At 47.3% G+C, this 16,216-nt stretch overlaps 1 protein-coding gene across 1 annotated transcript in view; it reads left to right on the plus strand.

Annotated features, from left to right (window-relative positions):
* Window positions 1-16,216, plus strand: part of KCNH8 (potassium voltage-gated channel subfamily H member 8) — a 588,306-nt gene that overhangs the window by 440,744 nt on the left and 131,346 nt on the right. Inside the window, exon 11 of the mRNA XM_030202709.1 lies at window positions 3,570-3,784. Within this exon, the coding sequence (XP_030058569.1) occupies window positions 3,570-3,784 (215 nt within the window). The remainder of the gene's footprint in view (window positions 1-3,569; window positions 3,785-16,216) is intronic.

Below are 16,216 nucleotides of genomic sequence, written 5' to 3' on the forward strand. Positions count from 1 at the left end.
AGACACTCCTTAGCCTACTGCTTGTCACTCTGTTGTGACCCACTCCTGAACTTCTTCCTTCTGCTCTCCCCTGGCTGGTCTCTCTGGGTGCCCTTTTCCTGGCCTCTCAGTATTGTTTATCGTTTATTTATTTACTAGACCGTCACTTATTACAAAGGTAAATCAGAAAGGTTTACAATATAAAATAACATAAAAATGACATTAAGACAATAAATAGAATACTCTGAAATCCATTTATGATAGAAAAGCACTGCAAAAAATCAACACACATACAGATTTCACAAGCTATAATCATAAAAACAATAAAAATAAAAAAAACAAAGTTTTTTTTCCTTTATTTCTATTTTAAGCGTTTTTTTCAAATGACTCCTGAAAGAAATGTGTTTTTAAAGCTTTATGAAAATGAGTATAAGAATCTTCAAGCCTAAGTTCTTTAGGAAGACAATTCCAAAGTGAGGGAGCTAAGAAATAAAATGCCGATGTTTGCGTTGATTCCCATCTAGCTTTAGATGGGGATGGAATTACAAGTCTATTATCTGTCAATGACCGAAGTGTCTGAGTTGGTGTATAGGGGATAGTAAGGTTAGACAGATATGATGGACTAGATGAATAAAAAGCTTTGTGTGTCAGTGTCAGAACTTTGAATTTTATCCTTGCTTCTATTGGAAGCCAGTGCAATTGATATAACAATGGAGTAATCCTGTCATATTTTGAAGCTCTACAGATAATACGAGCTGCTGTATTTTGTATCATCTGTAATCGTTTTAGATTAAGTTTTGAAAGACCTGCGTATACTATATTACAATAATCTAAACGTGATAAAATATAGGCGTAAGTTAGTGTACGCAAAGAGGATTTATCTATGGAGTTTCTATTCGAGCGTAATTTACGTAGTTGATAGAAAGATTTCTTTATTATGTCGGATATTTGCTCATTAAAGGATAGGGAAGAATCAATAATAATACCAAGGTACCTAAATAACTGTACCGTAGGTATTTGTTTACCAAAAAAAATAGGTGTTAGAGCTGGAATAGATCCGGGGCCCGTTATCCATGATGTTATCATTTTTTCTTGATTTAGTACTAATTTATGCTTCGTTAGCCAATCGGCCACCTTCTCAAGGCAGGTTTGAATCGGCGTTAGATCAATGTTTATTGCCTTCACATAGTGAATTAGGAGGAAGTCGTCCGCATATGAATTAAAACTAATACCTAAAGACTGGATGAGCAATGAAAGTGGACTAACATATAAATTAAATAACATAGGAGATAAAACCGATCCTTGTGGTACCCCACAAAAACTGAAGTATTAATTTGAAGTAGATTGATTTTGAATAACTTTGAATGAACAATTTGTAAGGTAAAGGCAAACCAGTCATAAATTGTACCTGAAATCCCAATTTCCTTTAGCCGTTGTAATAATAAAGTATGTCGTCCACCCGCACCAGGGAGCTCAACTCCCGGGGAATGGCGGTCACCACAGGTGAACTTCGGGGTTGTTCAGCTGCCAAGCAGAATCCAGGACCGAAGTCCTCGTACCCGGGATCACTGCTCGGCACAGGGACTCACAAAGTTGACATAGGGTCTTTATCCAGCATAGTTAATACCATAATTACCATTTCTGTAAAGGTTCCACAAACACAGCCTGTGGTGATCTTCTCAGAGAAGAACCCCTGTAGCTTGGGAATAAGCATTTTCTGAAAGGCCAGGTAGAATTATACAGTAAATCCATCAGGGCCAGGGACCTTTCTTTTTGCCATATTATACAAAACAGACAACATCTCATCTTCAGAAAATGGTTGCTTTAGTGTCTCATTAGCAGTTGCTGACTCTTTTTTATGAGGAAGGTGTTCAAATATGCCCAAGGTGTCACCAATAGTGGAGATTTCATATAAATCTTGAAATTGCTGCAAGATACGGGGGCTGTGAGTCAAAATATTACCAGCTTTATCCTTCAAACAATGTATTCCATTCCTTTCAGTGCACCCTTTCATATAGGATGCAGTAAGTGCTCTGCTCATTTCTCTGCGTAATATTGAGCTGATTTCAAGAAAAGAGTCTCCAGCTTTTTTGCTCAATAAAACATTATATTGCAATTTCACCTGTCGAACAGCTTGAAATAAATGCATATCCGTTATATTACCCTGGAATCACTGTTCTAACAGTTTAATCTCATCTTCTTTTTTGCAAACTCCTCTTTATGTTGCTTATTCACACTAGCATAATACGCAATAATATGACCTCTATTCGTGGCCTTGAAGGCATCCCACAACATAGGCCATTCTTTTTGTATTGATCTGTTTATTTCAAAATACTCGTGTATGACTTTCCTAATTGTTTCACAAAAGTCAGATTCATTCAGAAGTCTTGGAAAGAATCTGTCTATTCACTCTCAATTGCAAACAAGATGGCAGGCACGTGGCCCAATACTACTATATTCCCAATAGATGACTCCTGAATATGCTCCAATAAGGAGCCATTGATCAAGTAGTAAGCAATCCTTGAATAGTATGAATAAGGTGGAGAATGGAAGGCAAAGTCCCTTTCAGTGTGATGGGACAGACGTCAAGGATTCTTCATCTTAAAATTATGTATCACACCATGTAACTTTCCAAGCTCTAGTTTTGTGAAATTTAGTGGCTGATTTGCAGTCAATAGATGGATCAAGTATCAGATTACAATCTCCCCCTATTACAACTGGTGTTGAGCCCCCTTCTATCAGGAGCTTGGAGAATTTAAGGAAAAATTCCGGTTTATCGCCGTTGGGTGTATATATATTTAGAAGTGTTACTGTAAAATCATTAATTTTAAGGGTCACTTTGAGTCATCTATCTTCCACCTCCACAACTGTTTTAACACAGTATGATCTCTCTTTCATACCAGGATTAAGACACAATTTTTCTTTGCCACAGGTGGGGAACATATCAGAGGGAGATACTATCTAGTCATTATTTTAAAAGATTGATCTGCGGTTAAATGAGTCTCCTGAAACAATATTACATCAAGGACAAACTTATAAATATAAGTAAGAATCTTTTTCCTCTTGATAGGGTTACGGAATCCCTTAATATTAAGAGACAATAATTTTAAGACAGGAACCATAAGTCAAGTACATCATATGCAAGTAATGATAAGACATGATCACCATAGATCCACCTAAGTGAGCGAGAATCAATTACTAGATGCAGCTTGAACATAGACACCACATTTTTATCGAAAACCTCAATCAGTCCCTGTCTTATATCCTTCCCAGATATTCCCTGGTGAGCTGGGAGGAAGGGTTTAGGCTCCACCCTCCTCCCAGCTCACTTCCTCTCAGCAGGACTAGTGCTCTTAAGGTGGTGCAGGCTGTCTATGGGACTATTCTTAAGGGTGAGGGGCAGAGTTCTATAAACCCCATCACACCTGGTTAAACCCCATTGCTGATAATTGTGGAGGTGTTTTGATTAGGATATTATGGTCTTATTGGATCATAATTTGTTTTATTTTTTGTCAATGTTGTTGCATCTCACTTAGGGCATTGCTATAATGAAGAAATTAATAAGCTTAAATATATATTTTTTCTTTCAGGAAAGGGAGATCTTATTGGAGCAAATCTATCAATTAAAGATCAAGTTATTAAAACAAATGCAGATGTCAAGGCTCTAACCTACTGTGACCTCCAGTGTATTATCCTTAAAGGACTTTATGAAGTTCTAGATTTTTATCCAGAATATGCTCACAAATTTGTGGAAGATATTCAACAAGATCTCACCTATAATCTTAGAGAAGGCCATGAAAGTGATGTGAGTCTCTATATTGCAGTTATTTTACAGCTTGTATTTGCTTTATTGATGTATTTTTTGGCATAGCATTATTGTTTAACTTTGGTTCATCACCCTGTATATCAATGAATACATAACCCCTATTTCAAATAACTGTACATAATTTGATTCATCCTAATTAAGGGCATAAACATTTTCCGGATAAGGCTATTTACTATTTTCATAAATCAATATAGTTACATTCTGAATTTACAAAATATGACTTGGAAGCCCTGAATATCTTGGTGTGAAGCATTTATGTACTTTTTCACCAAATCAGAAAAAACAAGGGAGAAGAAGGTATCTGTTAAGCCAAAGAATAGCCCCAAATAAAAACACCTGACAAGGTTAGGAAAGAAATAAAAGAGAAATTATGAAAAGTCCTCCATGGGGAACAGTCCAAGAAAGGAGATAGAAAAATTAGAAATCCTTGATGGAAAGAGAAAACTGAACCCTGGGGCATCTCCTTGGATGCAAAAAACAACAACATTTAAATCAGAAGCCCTAAGAATATCAGTTGTGAAAAGAGACAGCTAGTTCAAAAACCTCTCATAAATGTACTTTGTGAGGCAAGTGAGCTTGGTATTTTAGGACAGCATAAGGATCCTTTTTGTTTTATAAGTTTTATCTATCTATCTATCTATCTATCTATCTATCTATCTATCTATCTGGCATATGAACTGAAGAAAGGGAGCCAAAAGTGTGTATCACCCGCCTAATGCAAATCTGAGAGTGTTACAACAGACAGACAACATTCTCTCCAACATTACCTCCTTGATCTCTGCCTTCATAGTATTGCTTCTCTCTCCCTTCTCTTTCTCCCCTCCTGCAGTTCAGCATTTCTCACTCCTTCCCTCCCCCCTCCCCCTGGGTGGTCTTTTAAAGTTGCCCTATATCACTAACAGCAACACTGCTGAAAAGAGAATAACTCTGGCCAATCCATGGGGCCTTACTACTGCTGGTCCTGTTCCACCAGAAACAGGAAGTAGAATCAAAAGAGGTGGACAAGAAGAAGGAAGGTTGTGTGAGCTAGCCAGAAAGCAGCCTGTTGTCTGCACTGCTGCTACTGGCAATCAAGGGCAAGTTTAAATGACCACAAGAGAAGGAGAGGATAGAAGATGAAGGGATATTGGGACAGGGTGGGTGTGTGGAGAAAGCAAATGATGTCTGGATCTTTGGGGAAAGGAAGAAAAGGGACAGAGAGAGAAGAAAGTGAGACCTTGCTGAATTGCTGGGGATGGGAGCAGGAAGGAGGGAAGAGAGAGGGAGATATGTTGGACATGGGGAGGGATAGGGAGACAGAGGGGTGATGATGGCCATTTGAGAGAGATAGAGAAACAAAGGAGCAATGCTGGACATGTGGGGGGGGGGGGGGGACAGGGACACAGAAGTGATTCTGAACACATGAGAGAGGGTAGGAACACAGAAAGGTGATGCTGGGCAAAGCAAAAATAAGGACAAAGAGAAGGGGGCAAGACCCAAACAACTGCAACAACCATGACATCAGCTGTGGAAGCCTAAGAGAACATAAGCAAGCATGATACTCATGATTTAAACACACACTACAAGTCCTGATAAAACCAACTAACTATGCAATGTGATCACAGCTCTTAAAATATATGACCTGCAACAGTTGTTAGAGTTTCACACTCTGATGGTAGCAGGCGATGGAACCCAGAGATGGATCATGGAGATAGAGACAAGTTGAGTCCTTCCATGAACTTATATGTGAGTTCTTATCAGTCATGTCCTTCAAGGCCCAATAACTCTCTGGCCAGGGACACTGGATTATGTCAACCGTCCTCAGATATCCTGATATAGAGTGGAATTCCCCTCTTCCCAGGTTGTATTGAATCATCTGAGCAACATGAGTTACTGCATACGCTGCATACTCGGCATACTTGGCATACTCTGTTCCAGGTTCAGGATCACAGTATTCATTCTTGGCTGATGAGCAGCAGTGAATGTCTCTGACATAGAAAGTTCATGTTGATAGCTTCTACCTGTGATTCAGACTTGGTTAGATTAAGCTCTGTGATACACACATTTAATCTTAGCAGGGACTGTACCTCTTACGGCCTAAAGTCTCCCTCCTGGAACTGGGTAAGTTTGCAGCTTTCCAAGCAGGGCACAATAGAATGAGGTTTGAGAGAAAAGACTAATCTCTGAGGACAATGGTGGCTCCTGTGTTACCATCTCTAGCTCTTGTTTCTGCCAACAGCTGCCTTACCATGGTGAATTTCTACCTTGCTTCCCATGGAATTAACACATACAATAGGGCAATCACCTAGATAACTGGACACTAGGAATTTGCTAAATTTGCTTATGCCTTAATGCTGCCCTGGCAGTGACATGTCCTCTGCCCTGTAAAGTGTCACCTCAGTGCAGTAGAGAACATATATATATAGGATTGACATGTAACAAAAGACTGACTCACCAGGGATGGATGTTTGCTTGGCAGATGGAAACATCTGTGTGGAGAACAGACCTGTGATGCTCATAAACACATAAGTACATAAACATTCCTGTGCTGGAAAAGTCCAAAGGTCCATAAAGCCAAATATCCTGTTTCCAACAGTGGCCAATCCATGCTGCTTATCAATGGAATAAGCAGTGGACTTCCCCAAGTCCACCTTAAAAATGGCTTATGAACTTTTCTTCGAATAACTTAGCAAAACCTTTTTTTTTAGCCTGCTATGCTAATGGCTTTTACCACATTCTCTGGCAACGAATTCCAGAGTTTAATTTCACATTGAGTGAAGAAATATTTTCTGATTTGTTTTAAATTAACTACTTAATAGCTTCATTGCATGGCCCCTAGTCCTTGTATTTTTGGAAAGAATAAGCAAATGATTCACATCTACAGCTAAATAATTGTATAACCAATCTTAGCATATTCAACCATAGTATGACCCTTCTTGCATTCTCCTCCTGTAGAGTTTCATAACTATAAAGATATATGGGATTCAACCATAGAAATTGTTACTACCATTTTGCTGTATGATGCAGACCCTAATGGTTGCTTCAGCCTATTTTTAATTACACCATTGGCAATTCTAAATGCAAGGATCCCCTTTACTAGTGCCTCTCAGAGTTGCTATCCGCTTCTTAGTGCTCATGATTGGATGGCCATGGCGGGTAAAGTAAGGCCCAGGAAATCCAACCTGCTTAGGGATTCTGGATACCTGCAACCTAAGACAGCCTGCAATCAGAGTACTAATCATATGTCTGTTGAGTTCATGACAACAAAGAGTTAGCTCAATATTTTGAGGCGATAGCGAACACCTAGGTGCAGGACTAGTTCGCTAGCAACAAGCATTGACCTTAACCACATTTTGTGAAAGTCTTGTTTACACAGGCCTTCAAGTGGGGATATGTATAGTTATTTGGCAACTCAGGCCTTAGACTTTGGTTCAGGATCTAAAATGATATAAAAACTTACAGGCCTTTAGCAAAACTTTGAACTCTGAAGTTTCAGCAAGCTTCTGAGCTAAATGGGGAAGGACCATGCAGCAAAATGAGGAAGGAGCTAGGGTGCAAAAACCTCAAACAGGATACAGATGGCTCCTCAAGCCAGGTGTAGGGTTTATTTAGGTTTGTGGTTATGTGAGTCAGGTGCTGTGGTTAAGCCAGCTGAAGATGAGAACATGTTTAAGATCTGAAGCTACTCATTAGCATAAGCCAATCAGTGACAACCATGACATAAATTGGATCCAATCAGATGGGCTTACTGTCATATTACTGATATCCTGTATGAACATATAAAAGTTAGCATGTTCCCTACTTCGGGGGAGAGAGGCTCATTCTCTCTCCAGGGAAAACCAATACATTCCAGTAGAATTGGCAAATTACCCAATTGCTTTTCCCTAAATACCTTTGAGTGGTAAAATATATCACATAGGACAAAAACCCAGATAGTACCTGTTTGCAACTGGGATATTAAATTCCTACAACCAATTGATTGTATATGCCAATTGTCTATTCTTTGGTGTCTTTGGTAGGTAAATAAATTTATAATCTTTAGAACTATATTATCTCTCCTTCTCTTTATTAATATCTGTGAATAATTCACTTATTCTTTAAACGAACCAAGGAATTATTCACAGATATTAATAAAGAGAAGGATGTAAAAAAAATTGAAGCGGTGCAAAGGAAAGCAACAAAAATGGTATGGGATTTGCATTACAAGACGTATGAGGAGAGACTTGCAGACCTGAACATGTATACCCTGGAGGAAAGGAGAAACAGGGGTGATATGATACAGACGTTCAAATATTTGAAAGGTATAAATCCACAAACAAACCTTTTCCGGAGATGGGAAGGAGTAAGAACTAGAGGGCATGAAATGAGATTGAAGGGGGGTAGACTCAAGAAAAATGTTAGGAAGTATTTTTTCACGGAGAGAATGGTGGATACTTGGAGAATTCCTTTATTAAATAAAACGGAAAAAACCAATATTCAAGACATTACATCATGCCGTTGTAAAACCAGCCCCACTACACTTTTATACAAAAAATACAAACCCGATAAAACCCGTCCCCCCCAAATCCCCCCCACACCATACATTCAAATCAACTTCAAGCGGACATGCTTCCACCAAACCCCAAAATTATGTACCCCCCCCCTCCACCTTTTCCCAGCGTGCCAATTCCTGGATGGCTCGGACAATGTCCCAGGAAACCTGCTCAGCCGACCTGCACTCCTGGCGCATAGACACCCCGCATCGAGCCACCCACAGGCAGTACCTGATAATGACTGATATGAGGAAGGCGGTACCTGGCTCCAGCCGCCCCGTCCCCTGCTGCCTCCCGTACACCCAGTCTGCATAGGTGTAGGACGTGAAGCTGGGGATGGCCAACAAGGCGGCCACTCTTCCACAAACTGCTCTGGAGAATGGACACACCATAAGGAAGTGGTCCATCGTCTCCAGCTGACCAGCACACTCCCCCCTCGGGCAGTTTCGGTCCTGCATGCTTCGGTGCATATTTGCCCTAACATATAATTTACCGTGAAGGGACAGCCAGGCAATGTCCCTGTACTTGTTCGGGAGTCGTCTAGATGAAATAAAGCGCAGGCCCTGCCTCAGCACGGGCCCTGGAGCATCCCTAAGAGTCAGGGGAGATGAGAAATGCTGGGAGCGAACCCGCTCCACCCAGCTCTCCCTCTGCCCCGCCCTTATTTCCTCCCATGTAATGTCCCACAACCGGACCAGCTTTACTAAGGATTTGTAGTAGCCTACCCCCTCCGGGAAACCCTTCCGCAACCTCCCCACCTTCCCCCCTCCCCACCAAGGGCCCCAAAATCCCTCCCACCACTGCACAACACTTTGTGCCCACCCTGGGGCCTCCGGCCCTCCCCCCCGCCCAAGGTTAAACTGGATGAACAGGGAGGAGAATAGCAGGACAGGGTTTACCATCCCCACCCCCCCTTCCTCCCGTGACCGGTAAGTAATATTGCGTTTTACCGGGTTCATCCTGTTGCCCCACAAAAGTTGAAAAAACACGCTGTACAATGAAGTGAAACAGCATTCCGGCAAAAGGCAGATGTAACTCAAGAAGAGAAACATGGGGACTATCTGGGTCTTCAACAACCGGACCCTGTCTGCCATGGACATCCGCCACCCCTTCCAACGATCCACCTTTTCCCTTGCCTCCGATATCTTTTGCTCCCAACTCTCCCGCCCGTAATCCCCCCCCCCAAAATACACTCCCAACACCCGCATTCTTTCAATCCCTGCAGGAAACCCGCCCCTAGGTTAAATCGCCGTTCCTCTGGACCCACCCACAAGCTAGTACACTTACCCAGGTTTACCCGTGACCCCGATGCCTTGGAATATTCTTCAAGGGTCTCCCGCAGCATCCTCCCCTCCCTCTGGTCTGCCACCCAAACGGTGACATCGTCTGCATAAGCGATGACTCTCAATACGTTCCCTTTGCCAACCTCTACCCCTCTGAGCCCTCCCTCCCCCCCCCTCCCAGCCTCCGCACCAGGGGATCTATGGCAAAAGCGTACAGCAGGGGGCTCAATGGGCACCCCTGCCGTACCCCTGCCGTGACCCCCACCTCCGCCCCCCTCCATCCATTCACCAGGGGAAAAAATCGCGCCCCAGCATACAACAGTTGCAGTTGTGCGATCCACTCCCCGGGAAGCCATAGTGATCCAGGACCTTCCACAAGAACTCCCACTGCACTCGGTCGAAAGCCTTGTCCTGGTCCAAGGCCACGACCAACCTACCATCTCCCACCCGGCTATGTTCCAAGCCCTCCCTCACCCAGGCTACTGCCTCCAGCACCCCCCTTCCTGGGACCCCACACCTCTGCGGGACTGCTAGCACTTCACCGGAGACCTTCCTCATGCGAGCATGAAGCATGTGGGCGAAGATCTTCCGGTCGCTGTTCAATAGTGCTATTGGTCGCCAGTTCGCCACGTCTTGAGGATCCTTGCCTTTGCTAAGGAGGACCAATGCTGATCCTCCCATAGACTCTGGCAAGGATCCTCCTGTTCGCGCCTCCTCCCAGAGTTCCAGCAAGAGCGGCGCCAGCTGGTCCCTGAACCGTTGGTAAACTCCACCGGAAGTCCATCCGGCCCCGGCGCTGTTCTGCGCCGCAAGGCCCCAATGGCCTCCTCCACCTCACCCAGCGTCCACGGCTGCGTTAAGACCTGAAGATGGGGCCCCCAGTTACCCACCCCCGGGGTCCCCTCAATATATCTTCCCATGGCCTCTGTCCCCAACTGTAGGTCCGAGAAAACCCGCCCAAAATGCGTCCCCACCACCCGCAAAATACCTTCCCTGGATTCTTGGAGCACCCCCCCCTCATCCCTAAACCCCACCACCACCCTCCTCTCCCTTCGTTCCTTGCAGCAGTCATACGGGTCCGGACCAAGCAGCTTCCCGAAGTCCCGCTCGTAGACGAGGGAAGAGTAGCGGTTGTACTGTACTCTTTCAACCTCCTGCTGCAGTACCTCAATATCCTCCCTCCTCCCCCCCCGGGAAATTAGATTATCCCGTCGCTTTCTCAGGGCGATCCCCAACCGGGTGGCCTCCCTTCCCTCCCGCCTTGCCTGACGGAGAAAAAACCCTCTGGTGCGGTGTTTCAGTACTTCCCACCAGTCCCTGAGGGAAGGGAAGACACCCTGAATGGACACCTGGTCTGCTAGGAATTCCAGGTACTCCTGGTGCAACACCCCCCTCCTTCAACCATTTGAGATTCAATCTCCACAACCCTTTCCCTAGCTTGCACGCCCCCCCCTCCCCCCAACTCTATCATCACCATCCTGTGGTCAGAGAAATCTACTTCCACCACCCTAGGTGCCTGCCTACATGCCCCTTCCCGAACTAGAAACCGGTCAATTCTGCTCCTACAGGTGCCCCGTGAAAAGGTGAAACCCTGATTCCCACCACCAAGTGCAATATGTACATCCACCAGCCCTGCTCCTTTCATAATCCCCGCTAGTCGAACCCCATCATAACGTACTTGTGGTGCCCGCCCCCCACTATCCTCTTTCCGTAAGATAGTGTTGAAGTCTCCTCCCCACACCAACTGCCTTGAAGTGTATAGGTAAGGCTTAATTTTGTTGAACAATGCAGACCTTCCCTGTTTGCTTTGCGGTCCATACACATTAATCACCCGCAAGGCCACCCCCCCGCAATATTACGTCCAACACCAAACACCTACCAATACCCAGCTCCACCACCCTCTGAATCTCTACTTTATTGGTTTTAAAGAGGACGCCTATCCCCCCATACCTCTCCCCGGCCAGACCCCAAATAGAGGGTCCCCATCTCCAGGCCCTCTTTGCCCGCCGGATGTCCTCTAGCGTCTGCAACCGGGTCTCCTGGAGGAGGAAACAGTCCGCCTCCACAGCAGAGAGGCCATCAAATGCCAAGCTTCTTGCCCTCTGGGAGGCGACACTAGCCACATTAAGTGTGGCGAACACCAATAGCAGTCCCGCCATCAGTCCTCGCTACCACACCCCCCCGCCTTCCTGGCTGCCTTCCCTTCTCTCCACACCATCATCCGTGGTCCCTTCCCCTCCACCCTCTTCTTCCTCCTCCGCCCAATCCCGGACCCCTAGCTTAAACATCCCTTCCCCCACCCTTGCTTTCTTCCTCCCTATCTTCTTTTTGTCTTCACCCACCTCCCTCCCTCCCTGGGGATCATCAAGCGACCTGCCCCCCTCCTCTCCTCCCTCTTCCACCCCTACTACCTCCTCTTCTTCCACCCTTCCCATCAATCCCGCCTCCGACCCTTCCTCCCTCCCCTCACGGGCCTGCATTACTACATCCTTTCTTACCTTCCTTTCCTCTCCCGCCCTCCCTGCATCAGCCGTCACCTCCCCCGATCCACCCACCTCCCCCCCTACCCTTCCCCCCTCTTTGTCCCTCAAAACCCTCCCCCCCCCGTTTCTCTTTCTTCTTACCCGCTGTTCCCCTCACTCCTTCTCCCCTACCTCCCAACCCGTCCTGCCGGCTACCCCCATCCTCTACCCTCCTCACCAGCCAGTTCCTCAACCCCTCCCTCCTCTTCCAAACCCCTGAATCTATTCCCTACTTCTATCCCCATTCCCACCCCCCTTCCCCCCTTTCCTCTCCGCTGTTTCTTGGACACCCGCGTCCAGCCCTCATCCTCCCCTTCCTGCCGCTTCCGACCCTCCCCCAAGCCCCCCCCCTCTACCTGTCCCTGTCCTTCCCTGGACCCTTTCCCTCCCGCCCCGGGAACCTGATCATGGTCTGCTTCCCCTCCCCCCTCCCCCTGACCTGAACCATCCCTATCTATCTCCTCCTCACCCCCATTATGGGAGGCCCAAGGGCAGGCTCGAAATGCATGCCCCAGACCCCCACACAAGTTGCACCGAATAGACATACAGGACTCCGTGGGATGCTCCTTAGACCCGCACTTTCCACACTGCACAACCGGGCATGACATACTAAAATGTCTAAACGACCCGCACTTGTGACACTGCCGTGGCTGCCCCCTTATAAAAGCAGAGAATCCGATCCCTGCCGATGAACGCCGAGGAGGGAATGTGCTGGGTGACATGCCCTGCCTGCCTCAGCCTAACCTGCGCACCCCAACCTCCAGCCCACACCCTACTGGGGTCCGGGAGTTTGGACAAGGGGGTACGCAATTCTGCGTACCGTTGTAGCCAGAAGGCCAGGTCCGCCCCTGATAGAGACTCATTTCGAACAAGAAGGGTTACTTGCACCAGGTCGGGTCTGCTGATCGGTACGGCCCGGTAGTTCTTCCAGTCCCCTCTCCCCCGTACCCCTTCGTATCTCTCCCAGAAGACCTCCATGCCTCGCTGGGTTAGAAAGCTGACATCGTATTCTGGTATATTCACCGGATGAATACAGGCATAGAGGTCCTCTGGGAGGAATCCTAGACCAAGGACCAATCTCAGGACCGCATCCCTGCTTGGCATCCCCCCCTCCCCCACCCATCTCAATTGTACCACATTCCTCCTTTTGGGAACCTGGCCTCCCCCCCACCCCCCTCCCCATCCTTCCCCGCTGCCCCCTACCCCCCTAGTTCCCCTGCGCCCACCTCCTCCACCCACCACTGCCGCAAAGGACGGACCCCCACCCCACCGTCCCCCCCCTTCTGCAGCGCGGGGACCCCCCCGCTCCTGATGCACCATATCCTCCTTCTCTTGCCTTCCCCGTTTCTCAGCCTCCCTCCCCTCCCTCCCTATCCCTCTCCCCAACATGCCTTGTACCCCTTCAACCAGCAAACCTTGGTCCCCTGCACCCCTCACCCCCCGAGCACTCGTATCCCCTGTAGTCACAGTGTCCATCAGTTCAATGCCTCCTGCAACAGAAACCCTGCCTGTCTCCCTATCGATTTGGTCCATAGGAACTTTGAGAGCAGGTTCCCCTATATAACTGGTCCCCTCCCAGTGCCCCTGCCCCCCTCCCGTCGAATCAACCCCTCCCCCCAGAGCCAACCACCCCGCTGCCTGGCCGGAATCAGAATCCCTAGTACCACCAGTTAAGTTTACTTCTGGTGCGCATGGCAAGGCAAGCACCCCTCCCTCCCGCCCAAAACCTGCTCTCTGGACCGGGTCCCTTTTTTCCTCCAACGTTCTGCTCCTTCGGATCCTCCAGCCCCGCTGTTTCGCCAAGCGGATGAGGCTTCCCACACTCCAGAAGTGCCTGCCCTCTCACACATGGGGAATCTTCTGGCGCTGCAGCTATTTCCCCTGCCAGCCTTTGTAGCTGTTCTGCAGTCTTTCCTGCTCCCACAGCCCGATTGGCTGGAGCCTCTGCTGCCAGGCTGGTTTGTTGCAAACACTCCTGATCCTCCAGTGCTTTCTTTATCGAGAACCCCTCCTTTTCACCTGCTGTTTGTCCAGCTGCAGCACTCTCTGTCACCAGGTTTTCCTCTGCTAAAACCTCACCATTCTCAGTCTTTGGCAGTGCTGCAGCCTGCCTGGCCGTGACCTCCAGCCCCTCAGTGCTGCGTGGGCGGGGCCTCCCCAGCTGCAATGGAGTCAGTGTTTGTTTGCTGCTCTCAACTCCTGCTGCAGGCAATGGGCACAAAACCTGTGGCTGCAACTGCCTCTGCTGACCTCTTGCTTCTTGCTCAAGTAAGTTTTTCAGTTCTGCTTCCACTGGTGTAGAAAAGAGTCTCTCTCCTGAACTTCCAGCCCCTGTTTCTACAAGATGAAAAGTCTGGGTTTTAAAACTTTTTTCCTGTTCAGTTTTTCCAACCTCAGGTTCCCTTAACGAGCATGCCTCTCCAGCCCCACCTCCAGTCCTGCTTGCTTCAGAAGCTGCCAGAGACTGACTAGCAAGGTACTGCATATACTGTAATGTCTTTTGGGTACTGGGCCCAGGAAGCTCCTCTGGCCCCTGGGTGTTCTGGGGTCCAAGGTCTGAGCTCCTACTCTCCTTCTCTGTTTGCTGTTGTGACTGTTTGAAGGTTGTCAGGGCTTTTCCCCCCAAGGCCATTCTTTCTCTGTTGATGTAAACTTCTCTCAGAGGGTTCCCAGGGCCCTTTTTCAATGCCCCCAGCAAATGTTCTTTCTTTTGAAGAAGCTTGAGTAAACGGGTTACCTCCTTTGTATAAGTCTTGCGGTGCTCCACTGGGGCTAGTTTGCACAGGGCTTTTGCCATTTTAACCCGTTTCCCCAACTCTACCACCTCTTTTTCTGTGCTTTTTATTTTTCTCACCATTTGAATCAGGCCACTGGTCGGGTCCTCTGGATCCTGACTATAGTCTGTGAAATTTTCCTCCTCTGAGGAGTCACTGTCCTCCTCCTCTGACACCGGTAGGGCCTCCCGGCAGATCTCCATTACCTCTGCTCTCTCCTCTCTCTCCTCCGATCTGCTGTTCTCTGGGGCCTCCCCCAGCTCTCTCCCCCCCTCACCTGCTAGATGGCGTGCCACTGTGAGGGGGGTACCGGTCTGGGTTCCTCCCATGGAAGCCTGCACTCTTCGATCCACAGGGCTCCTTTCCCTCCTCTCTGGAGTCCTGCCAGAGAGGGAACTACTTCTCCTGGCCTTCTGGTCCCTGGCCCCAGGAGACCCCCTGGCCTGGGGCTTTCCTGAGGACTGCTCCCCAGGGACCTTCCTCATTTCTGGGGAAGGAGCTAGGCCTCACTCCCTTCCCCCTGGAAGCCTGCAGAGCCTCTGGCAGCACTTCCTCCTCCTTCCAAGTCTCAACAGCAACTAACTTGGAATGCCCTCCCGCGGGAGGTGGTGGAGATGAAAACGGTAACAGAATTCAAACATGCGTGGGATAAACATAAAGGAATCCTGTTCGGAAGAAATGGATCCTCAGAAGCTTAGCGGAGATTGGGTGGCAGAGCCGGTGGGGGGAGGCGGGGGATGGTGGTTGGGAGGCGGGGCTAGTGCTGGGCAAGACTTCTACGGGCTGTGCCCTGAAAATGGCAGATACAAATCAAGGTAAGGTATACACAAAAAGTAGCACATATGAGTTTATCTTGTTAGGCAGACTGGATGGACCATACAGGTTTTTTCTGTCTCCTGTCTCTAGTAGCAGTTGCATTATTGAGGGTGAAAAGAAATAGAGTGTAAAGACAAATTGTCGCTGTCCAAGCACTGCAGTCTGTCAGATGCCAACTCATCTTTCAAATATTTAAAGAACCTGGATCCACCAGAGAGAAGATGGTTGACAAATGAACTTCTTTATTTTTCACATCCAGAGCTTGCACTTCAAATAAGCTGTCATGGTTTTTCACTTTTACAGTTCTTTGATGCTTCCTGAGATCTTTCTCCTCTCTGCTGCGGTTGATTTCTAAATTTAGCTCTTTGAAAGAAGGCCACTGCCCCCATATTTTGTGACACGGGAAACGCTGTGTGGCAAACACAGAACTACCATAGGGTTCCATGGTGTGCCACACAATAGTTCTGTTTTGCTGTGCTGTAGCCCTTCCATGCCTTTGTAAAAG

The sequence above is a fragment of the Microcaecilia unicolor genome, chromosome 1 (genome assembly GCF_901765095.1).
Source record: "Microcaecilia unicolor chromosome 1, aMicUni1.1, whole genome shotgun sequence".
In the NCBI taxonomy this organism is placed as follows: domain Eukaryota; kingdom Metazoa; phylum Chordata; class Amphibia; order Gymnophiona; family Siphonopidae; genus Microcaecilia; species Microcaecilia unicolor.